The sequence below is a fragment of the Gobius niger genome (genome assembly GCF_951799975.1).
Source record: "Gobius niger genome assembly, chromosome: 19".
Classification (NCBI taxonomy): Eukaryota; Metazoa; Chordata; class Actinopteri; order Gobiiformes; family Gobiidae; genus Gobius; species Gobius niger.
This window is the reverse complement of record NC_136870.1, coordinates 19,986,018-20,009,812: the sequence shown is the minus strand read 5'-3', so window position 1 is coordinate 20,009,812 and position 23,795 is coordinate 19,986,018. Positions and strand designations below refer to the sequence as shown.

General features: G+C 41.1%; 1 protein-coding gene across 1 annotated transcript in view; it reads right to left on the bottom strand.

Annotated features, from left to right (window-relative positions):
* Nucleotides 1–842: 842 nt before the first annotated feature.
* The window catches only part of adkb (adenosine kinase b), a 253,614-nt gene continuing 230,661 nt past the window's right edge, over nt 843–23,795 (bottom strand). The window contains exons 8-11 of the mRNA XM_079577255.1: nt 23,479–23,514; nt 17,532–17,646; nt 1,270–1,356; nt 843–1,113 (exon numbers count right to left, since the gene is read on the bottom strand). Coding sequence (XP_079433381.1) covers nt 989–1,113; nt 1,270–1,356; nt 17,532–17,646; nt 23,479–23,514 — 363 coding nt within the window. The 3' untranslated portion in view covers nt 843–988. The remainder of the gene's footprint in view (nt 1,114–1,269; nt 1,357–17,531; nt 17,647–23,478; nt 23,515–23,795) is intronic.

The window sequence follows — 23,795 nt, the reverse complement described above, 5'->3', positions numbered from 1 at the left end:
CAAAAAACAAACAAAAAAACAGCTAGCTGATGATCTAAATGTCTTTGAGCGGCATTTGAGACCTACAAATGCACATATTTCTTCATCTATAACACAGATGGGGCGTCAAGAGTCCCCCACACCTGCTGAACAGTGGAGCTGTCACAAGATCGTGCTACAGGAAACCAAATACTGGAAAATGAGGAGGTATCCGGGCACGACCCTAGTCTTTTAAGCTGGTAGCTTCATGGGGAGTCCATTTTCTTCCCCCATGTAACATATGAAGGATGTCAAGCTGCGAGACCTGATTGTCTGGAACTTGGAGCTTGCCTCTCCCTGTGTTAGCGTAGGGTTCCTCCGGGTACTCCGGTTTCACCTACCTCCAAAAAGGTTGGCCCACAGTGGCGGCTCGCACGGTGGCAGCAGCTCAGGACTAACCCAACATCATCTGATCTGCGCAATTTTGTTATAGTTCTTCATTCATTTATTCATCTGCCGCGCTAAGCTAACAGCTTAAAGGGCCATTACCTGACTTTTACCCTCGTAATGGAAAGATGAATGTGTCTTCAGTCAGTACATTATAAAAGCAGACATTTGTGGAAGCCAAGGTGTTTTTAGCATTATTATCCTTCTTGAAAGCTGTGAAACGTGCTTGTAAAATAATCGCTGTGAAGGATTTTAGAAATGTATTAGTAGCCTTAAGTTATTCATAGGTTCAGTTATGCTTGTTTATCTGAATAGCGATGTGTAAAACCAATTTTGAGATGTATCTATCGGTGAGAAACTTTGTCAATATAACGGCTGCAGTTACTCCAAATGCTGTGACGTCAAGTGCATACCCTCTATTTGCACAATTTGCAACTTTAATCCAATTCCTGGTTGTAAACAAATCAGTTATCGAGAAGACCATGAAGAGACTCGCCGCTCTGTGCCTGTTAGTTCACAGTAAATATAAAATAAGCTACATTTGACCCTGAAGCAGACAGTTTTTTCGGGCGTGGGCCGGGGATCATTGGTAGTTGGGTTTTTCGGGGAAGGTGCAGCCGACCCGCCTGATGATGACGTTGGCCGCGTAGTGTCCCGCACGGATGCACTCCTCCAGAGAGTGCTCTTGGACCAGCGCTGAAAGGAATCCTGGGAAAACAAAACAAAAACAGGGGGTTGGGTCATTTTAACCTGGAGTTCGAACGAAGAATTTGTTATTTTGTTGTTTCTTGAGTGTCTTCACAGTCTTAGTGCATAAAATATGGATTTGATTATACATATTTAGCAAGCGAAAACTGTTATTACCGCCAACAAAAGCGTCTCCAGCCCCGTTTGTGTCAACAATGTCGTTCTGGTCGATGTCCAAAACCGGGAACATGGTCACGTTGTCACCTGTGGACAAGCACAAGTGTGAATTTACAGCCATCACACGCTACAACTACTACTGCCCTGCTGCTACTATAAAAAGGTTTTGTCTCGCAGTTGACTCCAGCAGGATGTTGTTTTCCAGCAAATCACGCCTCGTTTACCTGTTATATGATGGCAGATAGCCCGTAATGAGGGGAGCAGCCCTATTATGACCAGGTACTGCGAGTTCTGCTATAAAACTCACTGGGCTGTATGGAATGGGTTTACGGATAGGCCAACCGAGGATGACCAAGCAAACTAAATCGGCATTTATCATACAAGGTCATGCTACTATATGGTCACACCATCTCTGTCGCATAGTCATGACTGTGGCTCTAAGGCAATGTACTTTTTGACTTGCAGATCAGTATGACGCACAGCAGAGGGTATTTATCCCTCTTCATGTGGAAGCATAGGCAGACTTCAATGGTCAGAATAGCGCAATGTCTCGAGTTCATGTCTCCGGGTCCCGCTCTGATGGTAAATAAACTTCTCCTGCACAAGACATCCAGACTCCTGCCTATGTTTCATCCATCCTCTCGCATCGTTTTATTTCTCAAACAAATTGTCCCATGTAGCATTCCTAAACTTTGCCAACTAAAATATTTCATCACAATTCTTGGGCAAAGTAATATTTTTTGCTGACTAAAATAAGATTAAAAGTAGTTGATGATGAGACTAAAACTGTGATTTTAATTGTTCATTTGTAGTTTAGTTTAGTTCATTTGAGCAGTTGACGTTCTTGACTTTTTACAATATTCAGATTCACATAATCTAATTATAGAAGTTCAAAAAAAGGAGTAGGCTGAAGCGAGAAGGCCTATATACCCCGTAATCAATGTAAAAAACATGAATTTACATTTCCCGGTGATGCTGCACAATCCGGTCTGTATCCAACATAAGAATTCAGAACGTATGCGATTCCAAAGGCAGGTAGTACTCAGTTGCATATACTCAAATACATGTACTTGAGTAACTTTAAACAAAAACAAAAAACTACATAGAGCAGCTTTTCCATACAGTACTTTTACTTCTACTTGAATAAAATGACAATGAAGTATCTGTACTCTTATGTGAGCATAAACAATCGTTACATTTTCCATTGTGAGTAATTATTTAAGCAGCAAAATCGAATTATTCAACTTTTCTGCATTTTCTGCCATTTTGTTGAAATTTTCCTTGTGAATATCGCAATTTCCACATGATTTGTATTTTGTTTCACACACTTTATGGCGTCATTGAAAAGTCACTGCCAAAGGAACAGGTCTGTGCTTTGTCCATGTGGAAGAAGCTTTTTAACTTGATTATTACTGCAACTACTGCTACAGAAACAGTCTAGGTTCAGTTTTCTCTCATTAACCTAAAACACAAATTCACAATCCACTAAATGTGATCATGGATTCCTCATTTGAAAGCTAAGAACTTTAACTGGAGGTAGCCCTTAAGGACAGGGGACAGGTGCTAGGATTGAGGGAGTATCTTAGTACCATAGTATTGCATTTCCGAGTTAATTTCAGTCATAGTATGTGCTTTGAACAGGTTTAGTTTATAGACACAACAGGTTGTTTATGAAATGTTTCTAAAAAAGTATTTTAAGCGGTAAAAGATCAGGGTCAATGCTCTTTTTTCACAAATAACTGCATATTCAATACACTGAAGGAGGACAAAGCATATTTCATTTCAATGCTGTTCAAAACAACCGTGTACAAAAGCCTGTAACTTTCCTAAACGCTCCACTCAGAATGCAGCAAGGCGCATGTGAACAGACAGAGGAACTGTTACACTATTTGCTTAAATTTCTTTTGGACATTTTCCTCTTTGACTACAAGTGTCAGAAACAGTGGACAGCCTGTGCCCGCGACGAGCCAAATTTAACCCAGGTTGCCACACAGGAGTGACTGGAGTTGACAGCCGCGTTCCAAATAGAAGCTGCAAACCGCCTATAAACTCTGAAGCTCTCGTGGGCTCGTGATGGCACTTTCTCAAAACACGTCGCATCTCCATCTGTCAATGGCACACAACGTTATTTTTTTTATTTTTTTCAGAAAAGGGAAGGTTCACCTCCGGTTTAGACTTATTATTGAGTTTGACTGACATTAACTTAAGGTTGCGCACTCTGAAAATCCCTCGGCGTCGAAGACAAAGAGCTCATCAGCGAATATCTGTCATGGAAATGATGAGAAACACCAGGAAATGCAGCCAGAATCCCCACCGCTTTTTGTTGCTATTGGCTATTACAAGACTCTGCAACAACATATTTCAGACTAATATTACTTTGAATCAATAAATCTCAAAGTTTCCTCGTGTATTTTAACCAGCAGTGGTTCTCCAATGGAAAAAGTTCAATATAGGTCTATTTTAGTCAACTTTTTGGTCTTAGTTTAGTCTGACACTGATCCTGGTGGCTCTCGGAAGGTCAAACATTTTATGAGGTGTTACTTAGTGAGAAAATGAGAGCGACTATTCGAGAGCATTGTACTGTCGTGCATTTGTTATGTTGTGCTTCTAAGTTGATAAAGTGATCTCAAAGACAGTGTTAGTTCACCATTTAAAGCAGAACTAAGTAACTCTTGCCCCTAGAGGCCATAAGTGCAACTGCAGGTGTCGTAGCATGTTAAGTTTTTTCACTCATTAATTGTCCGTGAGAGTAAATACTACGCTGACAGAAAAGACAAAGGAAGAGTAGGATATTCTACATCCAATTACACAATCACTCAAACTTGGCTGTAAATACTGTTTAAGTAGCGCTAGCCGCAGTTAGCTTTGTCCATTAGCCTGTTAGCTTCGTCTTTGTGATTCTATTAGTGTGTATTGGTGTATCTGGGTCGGAGAAGGGAAAGCTGCAATTGTGGACCCCCCAATCATCCCATTAACACTTGTATTACCCCCAGAGGAACTACGAAAAGTATTTATTAAGGTAAACAAGTCACTTAGTGCTGCTTTAAAACTGTGAGGCCCCTTCAAATACATTTCCCACACACACGATTACATACATTTCCATGCAAACCTGGCCAAAAAAAGTTCAGTAATACTATCTTAGAAACCGCACAACAATCTAAATATGTTAATTCAAGTTTATTCCATCAATATTTCTTTTCCTCCTTGATGGCACGGGCATAATCCAAGGTGACAATTAATTTGTGAAATTCTCATGTGACATCACAGTAAAACAACCCTCTGACAAGTAAAAGAATAAGAAATAATAACTAGAATCCCAGCAGTTTTTTTTTTTTTTCCAGTGAAGCTATAATTGTCAGCTTTTGTTCCTTCATTCCTCATAACTCGCTCATTACGAGGCTTGAATGGCGGAGATTAAACTTAAGAAATTCTCTCAACTCTCGCCGCTTTGAAACCAGTATCAATTAGGTTCTTTATTACTGGGTATTCTTTTGAACAATATCGGCGGCACAAAGGCAGAGAAAGCGAGCGAAAACGGCACCTACAGCACAAAGAAATACGCCGGCCTTGTGTTTTATTTGAAAAATGAACGAGACGAAGCATTGTTTTGACTCCTTTGACTGAAATTTTACAATGGTTCGCTTGTTTAGGCATGAAAAGGGAAGAATGATACTTGAGGCTATGTATTTTAAATGGAGGGTGGAACACATGTGTCTAAATAAGTGAAGAGAGGTCAAAATAGAGATGAATGGGGAAACGGATGCTTATGTTAAAACTAATGAGCAGTATAATGGGGGTCAGAAACAAGTTCAATTCGTTTTTTCCAATAATATTGCGCCAAGCTACACTGCCTGACCCTTTACTTTGATTACAGCACACATTCTGTGGCATTGTCTCCATCTGCGTTGTCAAAAGATCCAGTGTTACAGTCATTTTCCACCAAGATTTTGTATTGATGATGGGAGAGTGTGATCATAGTGCAAAGCCTCTCCCAAAGACTCTCAGTGGAGTAATGATCTGGACTCAGGGGTGAAAATTTCGCCTCATGCTCCCACTCTTTCACAACGTGAGCCTGATGAATCCTGGAAATGTCATCTTGGAATATGCCCGTGCCCTCAGGGAGGAAGAAATCCCCATTGATGGAATAACCTGGTCATTCAGGATGTTCAGGTACTGTCAGGTCTTTGGGCACATAGTGTTGCTAAATCTAGACCTGACCCAGTAGCAAGAGTGCCCTGGAAGCAATAATTCACCCATATTATACTGCATTGAGGCTGCTACATAAAGTACATAATGGACTATAACCCAATTCCAACTCCCAAACTTTTCTGAAGCTTTGGGTGACGAGTCGTGTACCCCCTACTTTAACACAATTGAAAACACTGGGAACATCACATGTAATATTGTATTTATTTCCTCCATTATTACAGTGAACTCAAGCAGGTTTTCCATATTCAATATTTTTTTGCTCGTCTGGGTGATTAAAGGGGCTAGATGCAAGTTGGCCATTTTATACTCACTACTGCCACCTCAGGTCATAAATGAAGCTGCACCTTCTATATTAAGCTTGTGCATGACGGCACTTCAGACCCGAAGTAACAACTTTTTGAGTGACAGTGCAGGATTTTAGAGGCAGTTGTGGTGAACAGGTCTGGGTTCATTCTACACCTTAGGACATTGCTGGAGCATGTAGGGGGAGGAAAATACATAAGTTTACCATTTTTAAACTCTGTATAGTCCCTTTAAGGCTATTAAGAATGTGTAAATACAAAAAATGTAATAAAAATTACAAAAAAGGCTGTTAGTGTCAATCGGTGTTTTGCTTTGTCCCAGTAACCAGCTCATTCTGAACTTCAGACTCAGGTTTGGACTCTGCGCTCTGGCCCCGCCCCCTCAGTCGTGCCGTCAAACCAACGATACAGATCCAAATGCGCTGGTTTAAGCTTTTGCGTGAGCGAAGATCATGTTTACGCGTGACATTACCAACTTTGCATGTGCATTTAAATGTGTGTGTCAGCCAAAGCCACGGGTTTAGTGGCAGAGGAGGCGATGACCAACCACTCCTTCTCCTGTCACTCCATGGATCAAAATGAGAGGAAAACTCCTGTTGTAAATCGCACAGGCTCCTCTCTCTTTATGACCGATATTACAGAAAAATGTATGAAACTTTGGCACTGTTCACGTTAAAGGCGCTGCTGTTGTCGTTAGCAGCTCTTGAGGTTCTGGTTCTGGAGCGGACTCATTTAGGTCCAGAACAAGCTCATCCACGTCTGAATTGGGACTCTTGCCCCACTTGTGACTGTGGCTCGTAAGCAAAACTCCACCAAACCGCAAAGAATCACTCAGGTTTGGATAAAGAAACGGAAAAACTCACCGCAGAGTCACAGAGGTGCAGAGTGAGAATACAAGTACCGAAAACATGTGAAATCCTTTCAAAGGAAACCGGGAGACAAATCCATCCAAAAACAGCACGTACTCTTCCATGTATGCACGCACTGGGAGAGTGAGGAGGGGCTGGAGGTCGTCACCTGACAACTCCCTGATGCACTTTTCTCAGAACAGAAGGCTGAGCTTCTCTGGGTCATTATCGATGTTACAATAAACTGGTTTCACTAACACTGGCAAATGTAATGTGGTGAGGCCATGTGTGAGCCTGATACATGTGCACTGTCTCGTAAAAAATGTCCAATGTAGTGCAATGACTATAAATGTAACTGGCAAAACTATAGAAAATACTAACTATAGGACAAAAAAGTAGAGAAAATGCAGTGTCTCTTTTGTCATAAATAAAACTATGCTTTTCCCACTCGCACTCCTCCCAATTATCAAGTTCATATCACGCTGAACACGATTTCATTTGCAAAGTGAACAGTGCTAGCGACTGGATAATTATTTCCACTTAACCACGAGCCTCTTTGTCAGATAATTAAACCGTCATTTAAATGCACCTACTTCTGCGTGGCTTTTGCTTCTCATTTCACTCCAGTTTCAAAATCTCTACGTGGGAAAACTTGATCCTGGACTCGTTCCCGCTGTGCCGCGGCCAAATCTCGGTCTCACTGAGGACTGCTTTTATTTCTTGGCAAACGCTACAAGTTCGAAAGACATCCAATCCCTATCAAAATTACCATCTCCGCTCCCAATAAAGGAAGGAGTGCATATGCGTGCGGTTAAGGCAAAAGTCAATATCCTTCCAGAGAGACTTGAAAGAAAATGCGTCAATGAGAGATGCCAAGAAAAATGGGAGGAGGCTTCTTCTCGCTAATTGATTTTGTCTGAGGAGGGAAGGGAAATGAAAACATCCTTCTTATTAAACGGGGAATTAGGATCTGATAGCGACGAAAACGGTAATAAACCTTTGACAAATGTGTTAAGAACATGAGACAAGTAAACGTAGAGCCACACGGCCAAGCATTTCACCAAGTAACAAGAAATAAAAACTGAAAACTCACTTCTCTTAAGACCTGACTCGTAACTCGAGATGCATCGATCCAGCTTTTTTGCTTCCGATACTGGAAGTTTGAGTATCGGCCCGATATTAACCGATACCTGGAGACTTTCTTAACCTCTTAACCACCACCTGAACCGAGCACATATTCTCCAGTTCAGCTTTACCCAAATCTTTCTAAAACATCTAAAAATTTACGACATTACGGCAACAACACAAGGAAATAGATCCATTTAGATTTTTCAAATGAGCCGTTACTCTGGCCTATAGGCTATAAGCTCTATAGGCTCCAGTCATGACCCTTTTAGATTTGGGTAAAGCTGAACAGGGAGAAAATGTGCTCGATTCAGGCGGGCTAAAGAGGTTAAAAGTAGTCACTGAATGAAAAAGTTGGTCCTCTTTTCTCCATTGTGAGATCAATAATGGGCGACAGTGGCGCAGATGGTAGAGCGGGTCGTCTCATGATCGGAAGGTCGGGGGTTCGAATCCCACCTCCTGAAAGTGCACACTGTCGTTGTGTCCTTGGGCAAGACACTTCACCCGCATTGCCCCCAGTGTCTGCGTACATTGGTGTATGAATGAGAGTATGAATGGGTGAGTGGATCCTTGCTGTAAAGCGCTTTGAGCGCCTAATGTAGGTGGAAAAGCGCTATATAAGTTGAGACCATTTACCAATAAAGTCTCACAATGGAGGCCCCAATACACACTAATGGAATCAGGAAGAAGAAGCTAACAGGCTAACGGGCGAAGCTAACTGCGGGCTAGCGCCACTTAAGCAGTATTTACAGCCAAATTTGAGCGAAAAAAAAAAAATGAAACAGTGTAATTGGATGTACAATATCCCTCTCTTCCTTTGTCTTTTCTGTCAGCGTAGTATTTAGTCTCACGGACAATTAATGAGTAAAAAAAACACAACATGCTACGACACCTGCAGTGGCCTCTAGGGGCATGAGTTACATAGTACTACTTTAATAAACTGTTATGGAAAAACATCAAACAAGTATAACTGGAAAATCAACCATTCTTTTATTACGCGACTTTAGGTGATCAAATCATAACTTCTGTCTCATCCTTGATTAGTTGACGTTAGCATTAGCATGCTGCCGCTAGCTTTAGCATACTGTTGCTAGCCACGGCATTGTGCACTATTATTAAAATTAAATGAGCTTGTAGAACATACAGAAGCTCAAATAATGTACAGGGCAAACACAAACGATTTACGGCAATATACAGAAGGTGTAAAGAAGGAGAATTGGGAACTTCTAAGTAACTTAATAAATCCTTTTCGTGGTCCCTCTGGGGGTAATACAACTGTTAATGGGATGATTGGGGGGTCTTTCATCTATCCTCGTGTCTCTGGCCAGAAAACCACAATTGCAACTTTCCTGCCTCCGGGTTGGAGGTGCAATACACACTAATAGAATCACGAAGAAGTGGCTAACAGGCTAACGGGCAAGGCTAACTATGGGCTAGTGCCACTTAAACAGTTTATACAGCCAAGTGTGAGTGAAAAAAAATATCTCCATTGTGTAATTGGATGTACAATATCCCTCTCTCCCTTTGTCTTTTCTGTCAGCGTTGTATTTACTCTTGCGGACAATTAATGGGTAACATGTCAACGTAACATGCTAGGACACCTGCAGTGGCCTCTAGGGGCATGAGTTACTTAGTTCTGCTTTACACTCAAGCCTATTAGTAGAACAAGGGAATGTTTGTGTGTGTGTGTGTGCAGTGTCAATGTGGAACGGTCTCAGCACAAGCAACCCAAAACTATTCACAATATTTAAGTCAAAGTACAGTATAAACAACTTATAATTGCAAAGTATATAACTGAGGAAGAAGGAAGAGCTCATGTGGATTATTGTGAATGTATTTATGTCTGTTCTGCCTTATATGTACAGTATGTGTATAACTGATAAACAGATTCATTGGAAAGATGGGACAACCTGCTCTACCATCTGTGGGCCAAGAGTGAAAAGGGCTTTATTTATAAATTCTGGCTTGTTGATTAAAAAGGTGTGCTTAATGTTACTGCAGGGGGAACAAAGGCCTTATTCCGACACAAACACTAAAAATGTCTTTCTGTTTTTTTTTCCTTTTCTTTTTGTTTTTAACCACTTTTAACCCCCGTGGTGATCCCCTGAAAGCCTGCGAGCGCAAACGGTATCAAAGTGACATCTCCATTTGTGGGGAAAAGCCCCGCTCCCCCATCGCTAATCACAGTAAAACGTTTCAACACGGCACGCGGCGGCTGGATCAGACCCTGACAAATTGCAAACAAAACGCGAGATCAAGTTTATTAGCCTCGCCGCCGCTGGGGGAAATGGAAATCTTTAATTCCCTTTTTACATTGACATTTATTTGGCGGGCATGAATAGTGATGCTCCCACACACCTCGCGCCGAAGCGAGCCGCAAGAGTCAGTGACATTTTATCACGTTTGCCTTTGTTCATGACATCTGAGGCCCGATTGTTTGCAGTGCCATCTGTGTTCAGCGTGGATTTGCAAGCGAGCAGCCGTAACATTATGACCACAGACAGGTGAAGGGAAGAGCACAAACTGGCCACAGTATCTCACATATCTCACATGTTCCATTAGTTATTTATACATTACATTCACATTATCTTCAATGTCTTTTTCTTCACTATATTCTAAAGCATATATCAGCACCTCCTACTCCACTACATACTGTCACGTACCTAGATAAAGTGTACGTATTTAAAATTGTGGTTCAACCTCTGCTGAGAGGTTGGAAAATCATCTGATATTTGTATTTGCACATTTCATCTTGTAACTGCACCTTTAGTAAAGATTTGAGTACTTCTTCCACCACTGGAAAATCAATCCAATTCTTTGTTCATGCGTCATCCTGGATTTCTGAGATTCCTGATTAATTAAACTAGCGTTCTGTCTGGTGAATGTCCACACACTTTTGCAATCCTGTGGTTCTGCTGTTGGCAAATGTGGCCCTTTGAAGAAGGGGATTTGTGAAGCTCAAAAACCTTTTGCCGTCTGAGTCAAGGAGCCGAGTTGACATTGTTTAAGAATCGTCCTGGAAGCCTGAGATTCTGTTCGATCAATAAAGAAGCACTTACGCAGTTACAGTAATAGTTTTCCCATTACACTACGCAGTGGACATAATCCAGCTACTTGGACTACGATGAATGTTATAGCACAGTTTATGTGAGTATGCGTTGGTCAAACAATCTATTTCATTGTCAGTATGGCGGCCATGGCCTGGAAATATCTAAGTCTCAAGATTTATATAAACTAATACCGCTCAAATTGCCTAAATCTTTTTCACCCAGCCTTAACAGGACTATACGAAGTTTAAAAATGTTAAAACTAAGTATTTTCCTCCCCCTACATGTTCCAGCCATGTCCTAGTCACTCAAAAAGTTGTTACTTTGGGTCCAAAGTGCCGTCATGCATGAGCTTAATATAGAGACTGCAGTTACGCATAAGACCTGAGGTGGCAGTAGTGAGTATAAAAAGACCAACTTGCATCTAGTCTCCTTTAACTAGGTTAAACCATGTTTTGGTCGCTTTTTCATTGCATCTTTGTCACCTTTTTGTCGCTCTATTGTGGCTTTCTTGTTAATTTTTTGTTGCTTTTTCATCACTCTTTAGTCGTGATTTTGTTGCTTTTTTTTGTTGCATTTCCACCACGCTTTTGTTGCTCTTCTGTCGCGTTTTCGTCACATTTTGGAAGTGTTTTTGTGTTTTTTATTGTTTATTTTTTATCACTATTGTTGTGTGTATTGTGTCATTGTTGCTTTTCGATTTGGGTAATGCCAAATTGGAGAATATGTGCTCGGTTCATGTGGGAGTTAATCACATGGCTGTAACATGATTTGCGGTCATAATGTTAAGCCTGATCGAGAAACACATACAAGAGGACATAATAGGCAAACCTAGCACACCGGATAGCTTCATATCCTCTATAAATACATTTCTATTATGTGGCAATGAAAAGAACTCGTAGTGATTCCACTTAGTCTCATTTGCCAATTAAAAGCGTCTGTCTCCAGTCCAAGTGCGGCTGATTCGTGTCGTGCTAATTGGAAATGTATACGGCGTAACCGGGTCCAACGCTCCCCCCCTCAGCTCGCACAACCATCAGAGGGAAAAGACAGCACGCCGCTCGTGTTAGTGATGAATATTTTACACATCTCAAAGGCAGTTATTCAAAGTGACAGAGTGTGGTGCGGCTATTGTGAAAACTGAAGCATGCTGTTTTCAGTAAGCTGTCTTGTTAAGGTGCCGTCAATGCAATTTAACTTTCGAGACTAACTTTGGTCGAAAAGACAAAATTCTGTGGGACTGTGGAAAGTGAAAAGCTTACACATTTGTGGATTTTTACTTTGAATGCTTATAAGAAAAGAAAATGTTTTGATGATGAAATGGCAATAAATACCACAAATTATATATATGTAAAAAAAGAAGAAGAATCCAAGCAATGAGTATATTTACAAGGGCTCAAGATTCCCGCTTATTAATGCGAGATTCTAATATTCCGATTTTGTCTTTGATCATATATACTCAGCTTCCCGATAAGAAAAACCCGAAAATAGACGTTTCCCGGTTTTAAGAAACCCGGATTTTCTGTCTGGGGTTTTCAGTCAGTAACCGGGATATAACGGCATGTACACACTATTTTCCGGTCTTAAAGGGGCTAGATGCAAGTTGGTCATTTTATACTCACTACTGCCACCGCAGGCCATACATGTAACTGCAGCCTCTATATTAAGCTCGTGCATGACAGCAATTTGGACCCGAAGTAACACCTTTTTGAGTGACAGTGCAGGATTTTAGAGGCAGTTGTGGTGAACAGGTCTGGGGTCATTCTACACATTAGGACATGGCTGGAACATGTAAGGGGAGGAAAATACTTAATTTTAACATTTTTAAACTCCATATAGTCACTTTAACAAAATTTCTTGCGCCGTTAACAGTAAACAAACATGGCGGTGGCTTGTCAGAAGAGCTCCTGTTTCTGGAGTCAAGAGGAGATTGAGTCTTTTATTTTAACAATGAAAGAACCGATCGGTCTACGTTCCCACTCTCACCTATGGTCATGAGATTTGGGTCATGACCGAAAGGACAAGATCGCGAATACAAGCGGCCGAAATGAGTTTCCTTCGCAGGGTGGCTGGGCACACCCTTCGAGATCGGGTGAGGAGCTCAGTTACCCGGGAGGAGCTCGGAGTAGAGTCGCTGCTCCTTCACGTCGAAAGGAGCCAGCTGAGGTGGAGGTGTCTCTGGAGGTGTTCCAGGCATGTCCTATTGGGGTGAGGCCTCGTGGAAGGCCCAGGACACGCTGGTGGGACTATGTCTCCGAGCTGGCCTGGTGTCGTATCGGGGTCCCCCCAGAACAGCTGGTGGAGGTGTGCGTGGATTGGGAAGTTTGGGCATATCTGCTCAGACTGCTGCCTCTGCGACCCGGCCCCGGATAAAGCGGAAGAAAATGGATGGATGTTCCATGAAAGAACTAAACGTAGTGAATATTTAAGATGGAACGAAGCAGCTTAATGTGGATTTATGCAATACTGTCGGCGACCTTTTCAAGGCGGCTGGTTTTCCTCCAGACGCAGCGAGGACCACAACACTTCCAAAAGTTATATAAACTTTCAAAAACAGTGACTACTTAGTATTTTTGGGGGGAGTAGATTTTGGGATGTAGATTTGGCAAGTATTGACTGGTGGAGCTACATTGCAAGGTTTTTGTGCTTATTATGTTTTACTGGGCAGCACGGTTTCCTAGGGCAATCGTAACGGCGCAAAACAATTCTCTCCTGGACAAAAGCAATCGATCTCTAAATCATCAAACTCTTATAAATTGTAAATACATAGTATTTTATCCTTTCCCTTATCCTTACCCTGTCACAATTTAAAATTTTAATTTTTGGAGTATGACTGGTGTAGAATAAAGTCAAAGAAAATGGATGGACTGTCTTGCCCAAGGACACCACTTTACTTTGCTTTGACTGAAGCAAGAATTCAACCATCAATGTGAATAAACCGCTCGAGCGAAAACTCTTTGCCCAGAGCAGACTAATAGTAAAATGATTGAGTTTCTTTTTTATGAACTAAATTATGGTCTGTAGATACTTCATACCCCAGATATGACACTATATAAAGTTTTAAGTAGCTGAAAGTTGTTTAATAAAATCGGTTTGACCCCAGAAATGTTACAGGGAGAGAGTGCACGGGCAGTTCCTCGCTAGTGCCACTTTTAGCCCACACCTCTAAGTCATATTTAAACCTAACCCTTTCCGGATGTGATCAGAGCGAAGTGGAGGACATGTAAAGTCGTTTTTTTTGTGTGTGTGTGTGCAAAGTGCTCCCTGGTGACTGTTCCTCCCTACGGCCATGTCTCTGACTGTGTGTGCACCAGGAGTCAGGAGCATAGAGGACACAGAGTAAGATACACTGGAGTTGCCTAAAACTTTGATAAGATTCAAAGTCATTTCATGCACAATTGCGACTTACAAATGTACCTTCGAACAACCCAGCAATGACATTTTCCACTTACCTAAAATAATTCCTGTGCTTGAAAATGTGTAGAGAGGAGTAACTTCACTTTCAAATATTTTTTTGCTAGGGCTGGGACTAGGCTTAAAAATATTAATCGAAATGAATCACACTTTACTTTAGCGGAACAGTCACTTTTTCCTGCAAGATGTTTCTTAGGGACGTGAAGCCAAAAACTATTTTACTGTCAAACTTGTTTATTCACACAGTTAAGCGCCGACATAAACTTACTTTAAAAGATCGTTCTCCAAAATAAATCAAACTGCTATTTTCTTTGAAGTGTTTGAAATGATCACAGAGGCCTCACGTCTCCGCTTAAAGGGACACTGCGTAACATTTTAGACTATACTGCTGCCATCAGTACAAAACATGTTCCTAATGAGCAGCTCGACACAGAAAAAGCTATTTTTGCAGTGGGTAATCGAATAATGGATTTGGATGAGGACCTAACCTGTTAAAATCTCAAATTGTCCTGCCTTTAGTCGACATCGCCATGGAGACGAGCTGGAGACATACCCACTCCCAGTATAGTTACAGTCATGTCAGCAAAGGCACATGTCTGTTTGTACATTTACAAGGTATTTTTCATAAATACATGATTGTATTTCAATTTTATTAATTGGGTAAAATTGTATGCGGTGTGGCTTTAAATTAAGCTGAAATGTAGAAATATACAAAGAAATATACCTCTAAATAAATACAACCCCAAAATAAATTATGCTTAAATGCGATTATTTGCGATTAATTAGTCCCGCAACAAAATTTTATTCAAGAAGAAGACAAAAAAAAACTATTGCTAAAGTAAGAGTAAAAGGTTAAAATGCTACTTGAGTACTGTGAGTAGTAGGGCTGGGACAAAATATCGGATTGGATTTGTGCTGCAATACCAAGAATCGATACTTTATCAAGTATCGCAACACTTTCAATACTTTTTTTACTTTTTTTTATCACACACTCCTTTGTTTTCCAGTAACAGTTATAGCACTTTGTTACATTATGTCTTAATGCACTTTTCAATCTAAGCACTTCAGTAAATGTCAAACGGCATTTGGTTTATAAACTTTGGACATTACTTTTTACACATTTTAAGGTAAACATATTACTTATAAAAATAATTTATCGTATCGGCCCTGAGTATCGTGATATGTATCGATCAGATCGTGACAAAAGTAACAAAAACTTGAAATTATGTAAAAATCCTAGTATTTCCAAAGGACAAGCCAGAAAAATAATATTTTTTTGAAGAATAAAGTACATGACTTGGATGGGAGACGGTTTGGTAACACCAGGAAGCCTAGCGAATGTAGTGCGTGAGTGAGTGGTTGGTGGTGGTCGGAGGGGCCGATGGCGCAGACTGGTTGCCTCGCTTCCGTCAGTCTACCCCAGGGCAGCCGTGGCTACAATAGTAGCTTACCACCACAGAGTATGGAGTGAACGAATAGTGCAATGTATTGAGGATTGAGTGTCCAGAAAAGCACTATGCTTTATTAATAGTATTATTATTATTATAATTATTATTATTATTATTATTATTATTATTATTATTATGAAACACAAACTACATCTATTTTATGTGTCAACATTAATTTATTCACAGTGGAACGAGTAACTATATTTTTTTGCTCAAGTAAGAAACAGATTCTTCATTATAATATTACTCAAGTAGAAGTAAAAAGTACCATATGATCAAGACTGCTCTAAAAAGTACAATTACTGCAAAAAGCTACTCATGTATATGTACATATGAATGAAGTAAAACACCCTCCAAGTTTTTAATGAGTGTACAACGATAACGTGGTTAAAAACACAAAAAAGTCAACGGCTCTTATTAAACTATACTTTTGGCTTATCCACAGCGCTTCACTGTGCTGCTGGTCTTATATCAGTGGTAGGTTTGAACGCCATAGTTTCTTCTCTTACGCTTTGAATCCACAGTACAGTGAGCTTTTACTTTGAAAACATCTGGAGCCAATATTGACTTCAAAGGAAATCTCTGATAATTCTCAGGCGGCTTGTGCAGATAAAGATCGAGGGGCTGCTTAGGGCTGTGAGCAATGTACAGTTAAGTGAAGACCATCATGTGTCAAGGTTAGGCCGTTTAAAGTGGAGTTTATTAGAACCGTTTTTTTATGGGTTGACTACATTTTTCATGCAGAGTAACTTTCAGATCGTGGGAGTGAATTCCGCACTTTAATCATGTTCAGACATAGGACCGCTAGTGTTAGCCAGTGGTAAGAACAGGACTCATGTGACTAGACAATAATACTACAAGTGCTTTTTTTGTTGTATCCAAGTGGCGTAGTGAGATAAGATGTGGGCTTTGATACAGAAGAATCCTTAAAAAAAAAGGAAAAAGGAAGGCATCTTTATGAATAAATTACATAAATCTGCTTGAATGAAGAGATTAAATCTAAAATTCGAGTAGGTTTTGGTCAAGTCTTAGATGAGATAAAAAACACTTACTGCCAACTTAATTCAGCTTATTTTGTATCATTTCCAAGTGAAAAATATTCTTACAACACTTTGCTGTGGAGTCCCCCAGGGGTCAATATTGGCACCCCTCTTCTTCAACCTTTATTTAACCAGGAGAGTCCCATTGAGATAAAAACCCTCGTTTTCAAGGGAGTCCTGGCCAAGAGGCGGCAAAGGAGTTACAACTTGTACATTCTTCCATTGGGTCAGCTAATAAACAGCAATAATTTGTCTTGTCTTTGTCAAAAACGCAGATGACACTGCATCGAACAGATCGGCTTGTGGATGCAAAACAACTTTCTCCAACTACACGCTGAGAACACTTTCTCTTTGTGTCTGTGGGCCAAAAACAATGATCTCAGTTTTGGCTGTCACCTTGAGTCTCTCTCTCTAAAACAAAAAAAATCAGGCTAGAAATCTAGGAGTAATCATGGATCGTCTGAAAAACATGTGATTTCAAGTGGGATTTCTGCTCGTTCTGCAATTTTAAGTCATTTATCTAATTCAAGATGGTCATTTTCCAAGTGAAGCCTTTTAATTGAAGTAATATCAATAGACAACAGAAAATAGATGTGTTTTTTTTGGAAGGGGGATTGTTATATAGTTGTTATATACTGTATAGTTGCAGCAATAGACTTTTCCCTTATTTATTGGAAAACCTGGAGTTACTTGAGTCGACTTTACTTTTAGACACAACTAAAAGTACTGTGCGCTTTAGGAAAAACTTAAACAAAACGTGTCAAAAAGAGTTTCAGCCAGACAGTGTAGGTAAAAGGTTCACTGACTTTAATAGGGGACTTCTACGTACCCACGGTGGCGACGGTGTCGTCCTTCCCCTGAGTGAAGACGACTATCCGCTGCCTCTTCGCGTTCTCCTTTGGCAAGTTCTGGGCCTTTTTGGCGATTTCGGCGATGTCCTCCGTCTGTTTGAGAAGATACGCAGGGAGCGGGAGAGAGGGAGAGGGGGGAGAGAGGAGGGCGGGTTAGGTTCACGGGGAAAGCCACTTAAGAGGTCATTATTTCTGAAGGAGTCCATCAAAGCTCAACTGTGTTACATAAAAAGTCTAAACATGTTTGTCCCCCACGCTGCCAAATGGATCAAGTGATAATGAAAGCAGATGGGCCCAGGGAAAGATCAATATGAAGCTCAATGAGGCCGGCAAAAATATTAGACACTCGCGCTCCCACAGAGGGGCAGCGGAGATGTGCCGCTGTCATGGAGATGTTTGTCGCAGGAACAAAGGGTCTCAAACTGTCATCTGTACTGGGTTGTCTGAGAACATTCGCCTCGTCATCTTTTAGTAAGAGCCTGGATTTATACAGAACTAGTAAGAGTACCATTACAAGGCTCTGGTGGTACTCAGGTCTGCATACGTTCTATGACAGACACAAGTTCAGAACTAGACAACACACAAAAGAGATTAGAGCAAAGAACTGTATCACTGACAACAGACTGGTAACATGTGGCTGTTGATTTAGTCATGATTCCTTTTATTGGTTGTCAGTTGTTTTGCTGGTTTAGACATGTTTGCACCCTTATTTGGTCCAATTTAAGTTGATTTAGGCCCAGTTTAGTCCTGATTTGATCAAGAAAAAGAGGAGTTTGGAATCGAATGCCATATAAATATCCACCATTTCAGCAAATATTGTCCATTGACTAATATCTGCTAAAGACAATGTTAAAAAGTGTTGGCTGAGTCACATATGGTAGATAAAGCACCCGTCAAAAGTTTGGAAACGCTTTTAATGCATCAGCTTTTCTTTATTTTAAACAATGTTAAATACATTGTGTGATTCTCAGTGAAGAAAATAAACAATGAATTAAGACATGGAACAAAAACGGGTGAAATAACTGAAAATATGTTTTGTATTCTAAATTTTCCATAATTGCCACCATTTATTCTTGGCATTTTCTCGATGAGCTTCATAAGGTCGTCACCTGAAATGGTTTTCAGTCTGTGAAGTCAAAAATCATTCCTGGTGGCTACATCGTGGAGCTCGCTGAGCAAATGTCAAAAGTGTGCAAAAGAGTAATCAAAGCAGAAATTCTTATGTAATGTGTCTAATGTATGTGTTCATTCATAAATGAATGGCTACAGTGAGAATATTCAACGTCAATAGTGTTGTAGTCTTGAAATAAAAGAAAAACAATACATTAAAAAAGCGTTTTGACGGGTCCTGTACATCCACTGCACTGACCAATTGGATTTATGTGAACATAACAAGAGTATTGTAATTCTGAAATCTCCATTGGTTAATCATTATGAAATGTAGCCTTTTTCCCAGAATACTAAGCGGTTTTGATGACACAATCCCAAGTTCTAATGGAAATATGCTCAGGATGAGACGTGTATCGCTGGTGACAAATGAAGCACTTCCCTTTCTATAACGCTATGCAACTATACTGTACAATGGGCCAAAAGCAAGTGTCTTCTTGGGATATCAAATTCTACTTTTCTTTTGTCACTTACTTTATAGAACCTAAAATGTTCAACTTTTTATTTTAAACTTTCTTTCATAAAATTCCCACTGGGGTTAAACAATGACTAATAATTACCTGAGGAACTATCCCATCAAACTAACCTAGTATGCACGTAAATGTCACTAGAATTGGGGGAAATTACTGGCAATAATCAGCTAACCAGTCTCCCTCCCTGTCCCAGCAGCCCACAGCCCAAACCAATGAGCTTTTACACCTTTAAATGCCTCCCAAACGCTCTGTAATCGGCCATGAGAGCTCTAACGCTCTAAGTAAGTGCTAATGGGGAGGTTAATACTCAGGCCGTTAGCCGAAAAAAAAAAGAAAAAAAGAAAAAGAGAGAGGCAATTTGTCACCGGCACCGCATTCAACCACAAGCACAGCCCCAGAAGGCGGCGAGAAAACCACCGCGGCTTCGGCACATTGTCACCATCGGTTTTATGTTCGCGGACATAAAACGGTGTGCGCTCGGGTTTAAGCAGCGGCGAGGCCAGAGGTGCGAGCTTAATGTTGTTTAGGGGTGTGATACTAAAACAGACTGGCTCCAAAATGTTACGGCCTTGACAACCACCGCTGCTGCTGCTGCTGCTGCTGCGCTACAGTACAACACACAGGAAAAGCACACAGCTAAATAGATGCTTACTTTTAATAAACTGCTAAGTACAAGTACTCAGTGGCATTGGGGCTGAGGGGTGAGCGCTCTAGTGTCACAGCAAGAAGGAGTTTGCATGTTCTCCCTGTGGTAGGTTTCCTCTGGGTGCTCCTGTTTCCCCAATACTCAAAATATTCTCACAAAGGTTGCGAGAGTGCTTTTAACTATCTATGCCAGGGGCGTGCAAACATTTTTCACCAAGGGACGCATTTTGACATATATACAGCATGAAGGGCCACACATCTCTCATCATCACTTTATTTAGGCTTGGAACCATGCCAACTCTGTCTCACAATAAATGTTACTTTTTGAGGCTTTAATTGTGTGGAATGATTAAGATAAGATAAAAAAGTGCCATCTCTGGTGATGTGTGCCAATAAAACAAGAAGCCTGAGGGGCCACCAAAAATTGGCCTGAGGACCGCACTTGCCTGATATATGCAATAGTCTATTTAACTTTTGAAAGTGAAAATATTATCATGAACTCACACAGTGTACAAAAGGGTGTAATAGGCTTTAGAAATGTAGTTTTTCTTTGAGAATTTTCTGAATTTAGTAAAAAAAAAATCAATGTTTTTTCAAATAGCATTGGATATGACGCAGAAAAAGTTATATTTGTGATAGCAGCAGGAATGCTCGCTGGCTACTACTCCATCTGAACAACTGTTTAGCCATTATGGTCAAAATAGAATTCTTAAAGGTAATTTTTTGTTGAAAATCACCAGATTGTCATGTTTCGGTTCTGTTTCCCCTTGTTGTTCGTATCTGTTCATGTCTAGTGTTTTTGCTTTACTTCCCCTCTGTTGATTACCTGCCCCGCCCTAATGTATTTCACCAGTTCCCTGTTCCGTATGTATTTAGACCCCTGTGTTTTCCCTCGTCTTGGTTGGTTTATTGTTAGTGTGTGTGTTTTGCGTGTAATTGTTCTCAATGTTTGTCCTGTTCTGCTTTCTGTTCCTGCCTGTAACTTTTTGGTTTTTGCCTTGTTTTTGCTCCATTGCCTGTGCTCTTGGACTTTCCATTAAATTTAATTTGCTGTTTTGCATTTTTGGGTCGATTGCCTTTAAACTATGACACAGATCCGATATTATCTTATAATTATCTTCCCCATCTCAAAATAATTCATTATGCTGTCACAAAGGCGTTTGGGTTACGGCACCAAACAGGGGCAACTTTGAACAGATTATGATCTTGTATTGCTCTGGGGTCAACTCTAAAATTACTGGCTTAACAGGAAACAAAAATATCATTATCAAGGTAAGTGCCATCAGGGAGTATCGTAAATCCTCTTGGAAAATGGCTTCCGTATTGAATTTTTTTGGGTGACTAGTAATGGGCTTTTCTGAGACAGACACCGCTCAGACCTTTAGTGTGTTTCCGGTGGAATTGCAGTCTTCATGTAAATACTTTAAAGCCCTACAGTGTGGACCTCAAGCTCTGAAATTCAGACAGAAAAGCTAAGCGTGTGCAGAGTCGGTCTTTGAAGTGATGTCACCTGCACAATCACATCCGCCAGCGCCGCCAAATCAGGTCGACACGGGAAATGTCACAGGATTGTAACCACTCCGCGAGCCGACACTTTGGCCTTTTGTGATCATTTTATGGCGAGCTCCTTCCGTCTTGTTCATTTTTCTTCCCTTCATTTCTCTCTCTGTGTCTCACTCCCTTCTCACACCGTCTATACCTCTCCCTCGCTCGCACTTGTCGCTGCCTTTGGGAGTGCTTTTCTATTGCGGTCACGTCCATCACACCGTTAGCGTTTCGGGATGACAAATTATTCACAGGGAGCCGAGGTGATGTGTATTCAAGCTTTGAAAGAGAGATGCCGCTTATAAGAAAAAGACCAGGTTCTTTCTCGAACTCGCACTCTTTATCCACATGAGGGAGAAAAATAAATCTTAAAGAGACAGTGATGTTGTTTTGACAAATTTGATGGCGTAACTCAGCGGGTTCTCGAGCTGTGGTTGGGCTTCTTAAGGTGGTACTCGGGGTCATCAACAATTTCAGTTTCATTTACGCTGTTGCACCCCATGATCTTGATCTCGACCTAGTGGTATTTGGAAAGCAAGATGTTTAACGGGGTGGTACTTGCCGTGAAAGTTCGAGAATCTCTACTGTAGTCTATGCGCCATCCATCCAATTCAACAAACTGTTAGAGCTAAACCTAACATCAGGCACTGTATCTGCAGACTATGATTTAAGATGTTTCTTTGACAAGCTCGAACAGCTATTCCCAAGCTCCCCTGTGGATCCAAACATCCCACAAGGCCCCCCAGCTATAAAAAACTTGGTCCATTCAAAACAAACAGTCAATCTTTTACTAAATGAGTGACTCAAATAAGTATATTTGATCTAGTAATATTAGGTTTATGTCCTACTTAGCTTCTTGTTATGTCCTTGATGTGCTTGGGAACTGCCTGATCAAGAGAACCAAAGGTGGTCTAGTAAAGTTCTGGTGTAATCCCGGCTTACATGTGGTTTTAGTTCATGTCTAATCTGGTGCCTCTTCTCATTTGGACCTAAGTAAGGAACAAAATTGCATCCAGGTGTTGGGTTAGTCCTGGGCCAGCATGTTTTTGAAGGTAGGGGAAACCGGAGTACTTCCTTCCTGGATTGGTCCCTCTCTCAGAGCGTGGTGTCCTGCACTGGTCAGCTCCTCCACCTCCTCATCCAGTCTTTCACCATCTCCTCATTGTTTACCCTGGTTTTGCTGTTGCTTCGCCGCGGTTATGTCCTCACATTCACAGTGAATAAAATACTCGTTAAAATTGGTCGCGGCTATTTGAAGTAAGAATTTATTTTTACTTTACAGGCTTGACAAGCTCCTCAAAGCGAAACACTGCACTCATTCCACTCCACATTGCTGAACTAATATTGTGGATTTCCAGGGGTTGACTGATGGAAAGGAGGCTTCAAATCTGCGCCATGGGCTCCTCGGGTCACCACCTTTCATTCACTCATTATTATTTCACACAGGAGAGCTGGCTGTCTTGCTTAATGACAGAATGGGAATCCAACAGGCAAACCAAAACGACAACAAGTGGACAAACTGCACATTTACTATAGCCATAGAGAGTCGTTTGAAAAGGCTAAGCACTCTAAGAGGGGCAATTTTGTGTCACCACTAGCTGCTACACTTACAGGTGGTGCAATTCGGTGATTAAAAGTCTTGTGCGCGGTGTGTCGCACTGACAAAACCTATCATTCCTGAGTGCAAGGGGAGATAATGAGAAGGCTTTTTAACCAGGCGACCTGAAGAGAGTGGGAGAGAGAGAGAGAGAGATTGTCTTGAAATGGTGCCCGAGTTCTCTGCTTCCCCGAGAGGCTTTTCAAAATTCAATAAATAACATCTGTAGGCGATGTTGGGTGCAGACCTAGCACAGTGCGTCATAACAGAGAGAGAGAGAGAGAGAGAGAGAGAGAGGAGAGAGGGGAGGACGGAACAAAGAAACCATCACGACTGCCAGGTTTCCATAGCAACTGCAGCAAGGCCCGGAGAGTATAATAGCACATCAATCACTGTCCAGAAACGAACTTCATTATCAGCAAAAATAAAACCTTTAGGATGTGTTTAGAGTGTGTGCGTGTGCGTATGTGTGTGTGTGTGTGCGCGGCATCCACTCACCCCAAACCCCAGGACACCGGCAAAAGTGGCTGCCTCCTGGAGAAAGAAAAAAAAAAGCAGAAGAAAGAGGACAAATTAGACACGAGTTAATTGTAGTTTGTGGGAAGTGGAAGACGTGCAGCAGTGCTCAACGGCGCAGTCAAGCCCTCGTGATTTAAGTGAATAAAGCCCACATGAGTAGTAATCCACCGGTCTGCACTTACAGTATGGAGAGATAATAGATCAAGCCTCTGAACATACAAGGTGGCATGGGAATCCATTCAACGGGAACACTTAAACCCATTCACTTTGCGAAATAAAATGGGTCTTTCACAGGG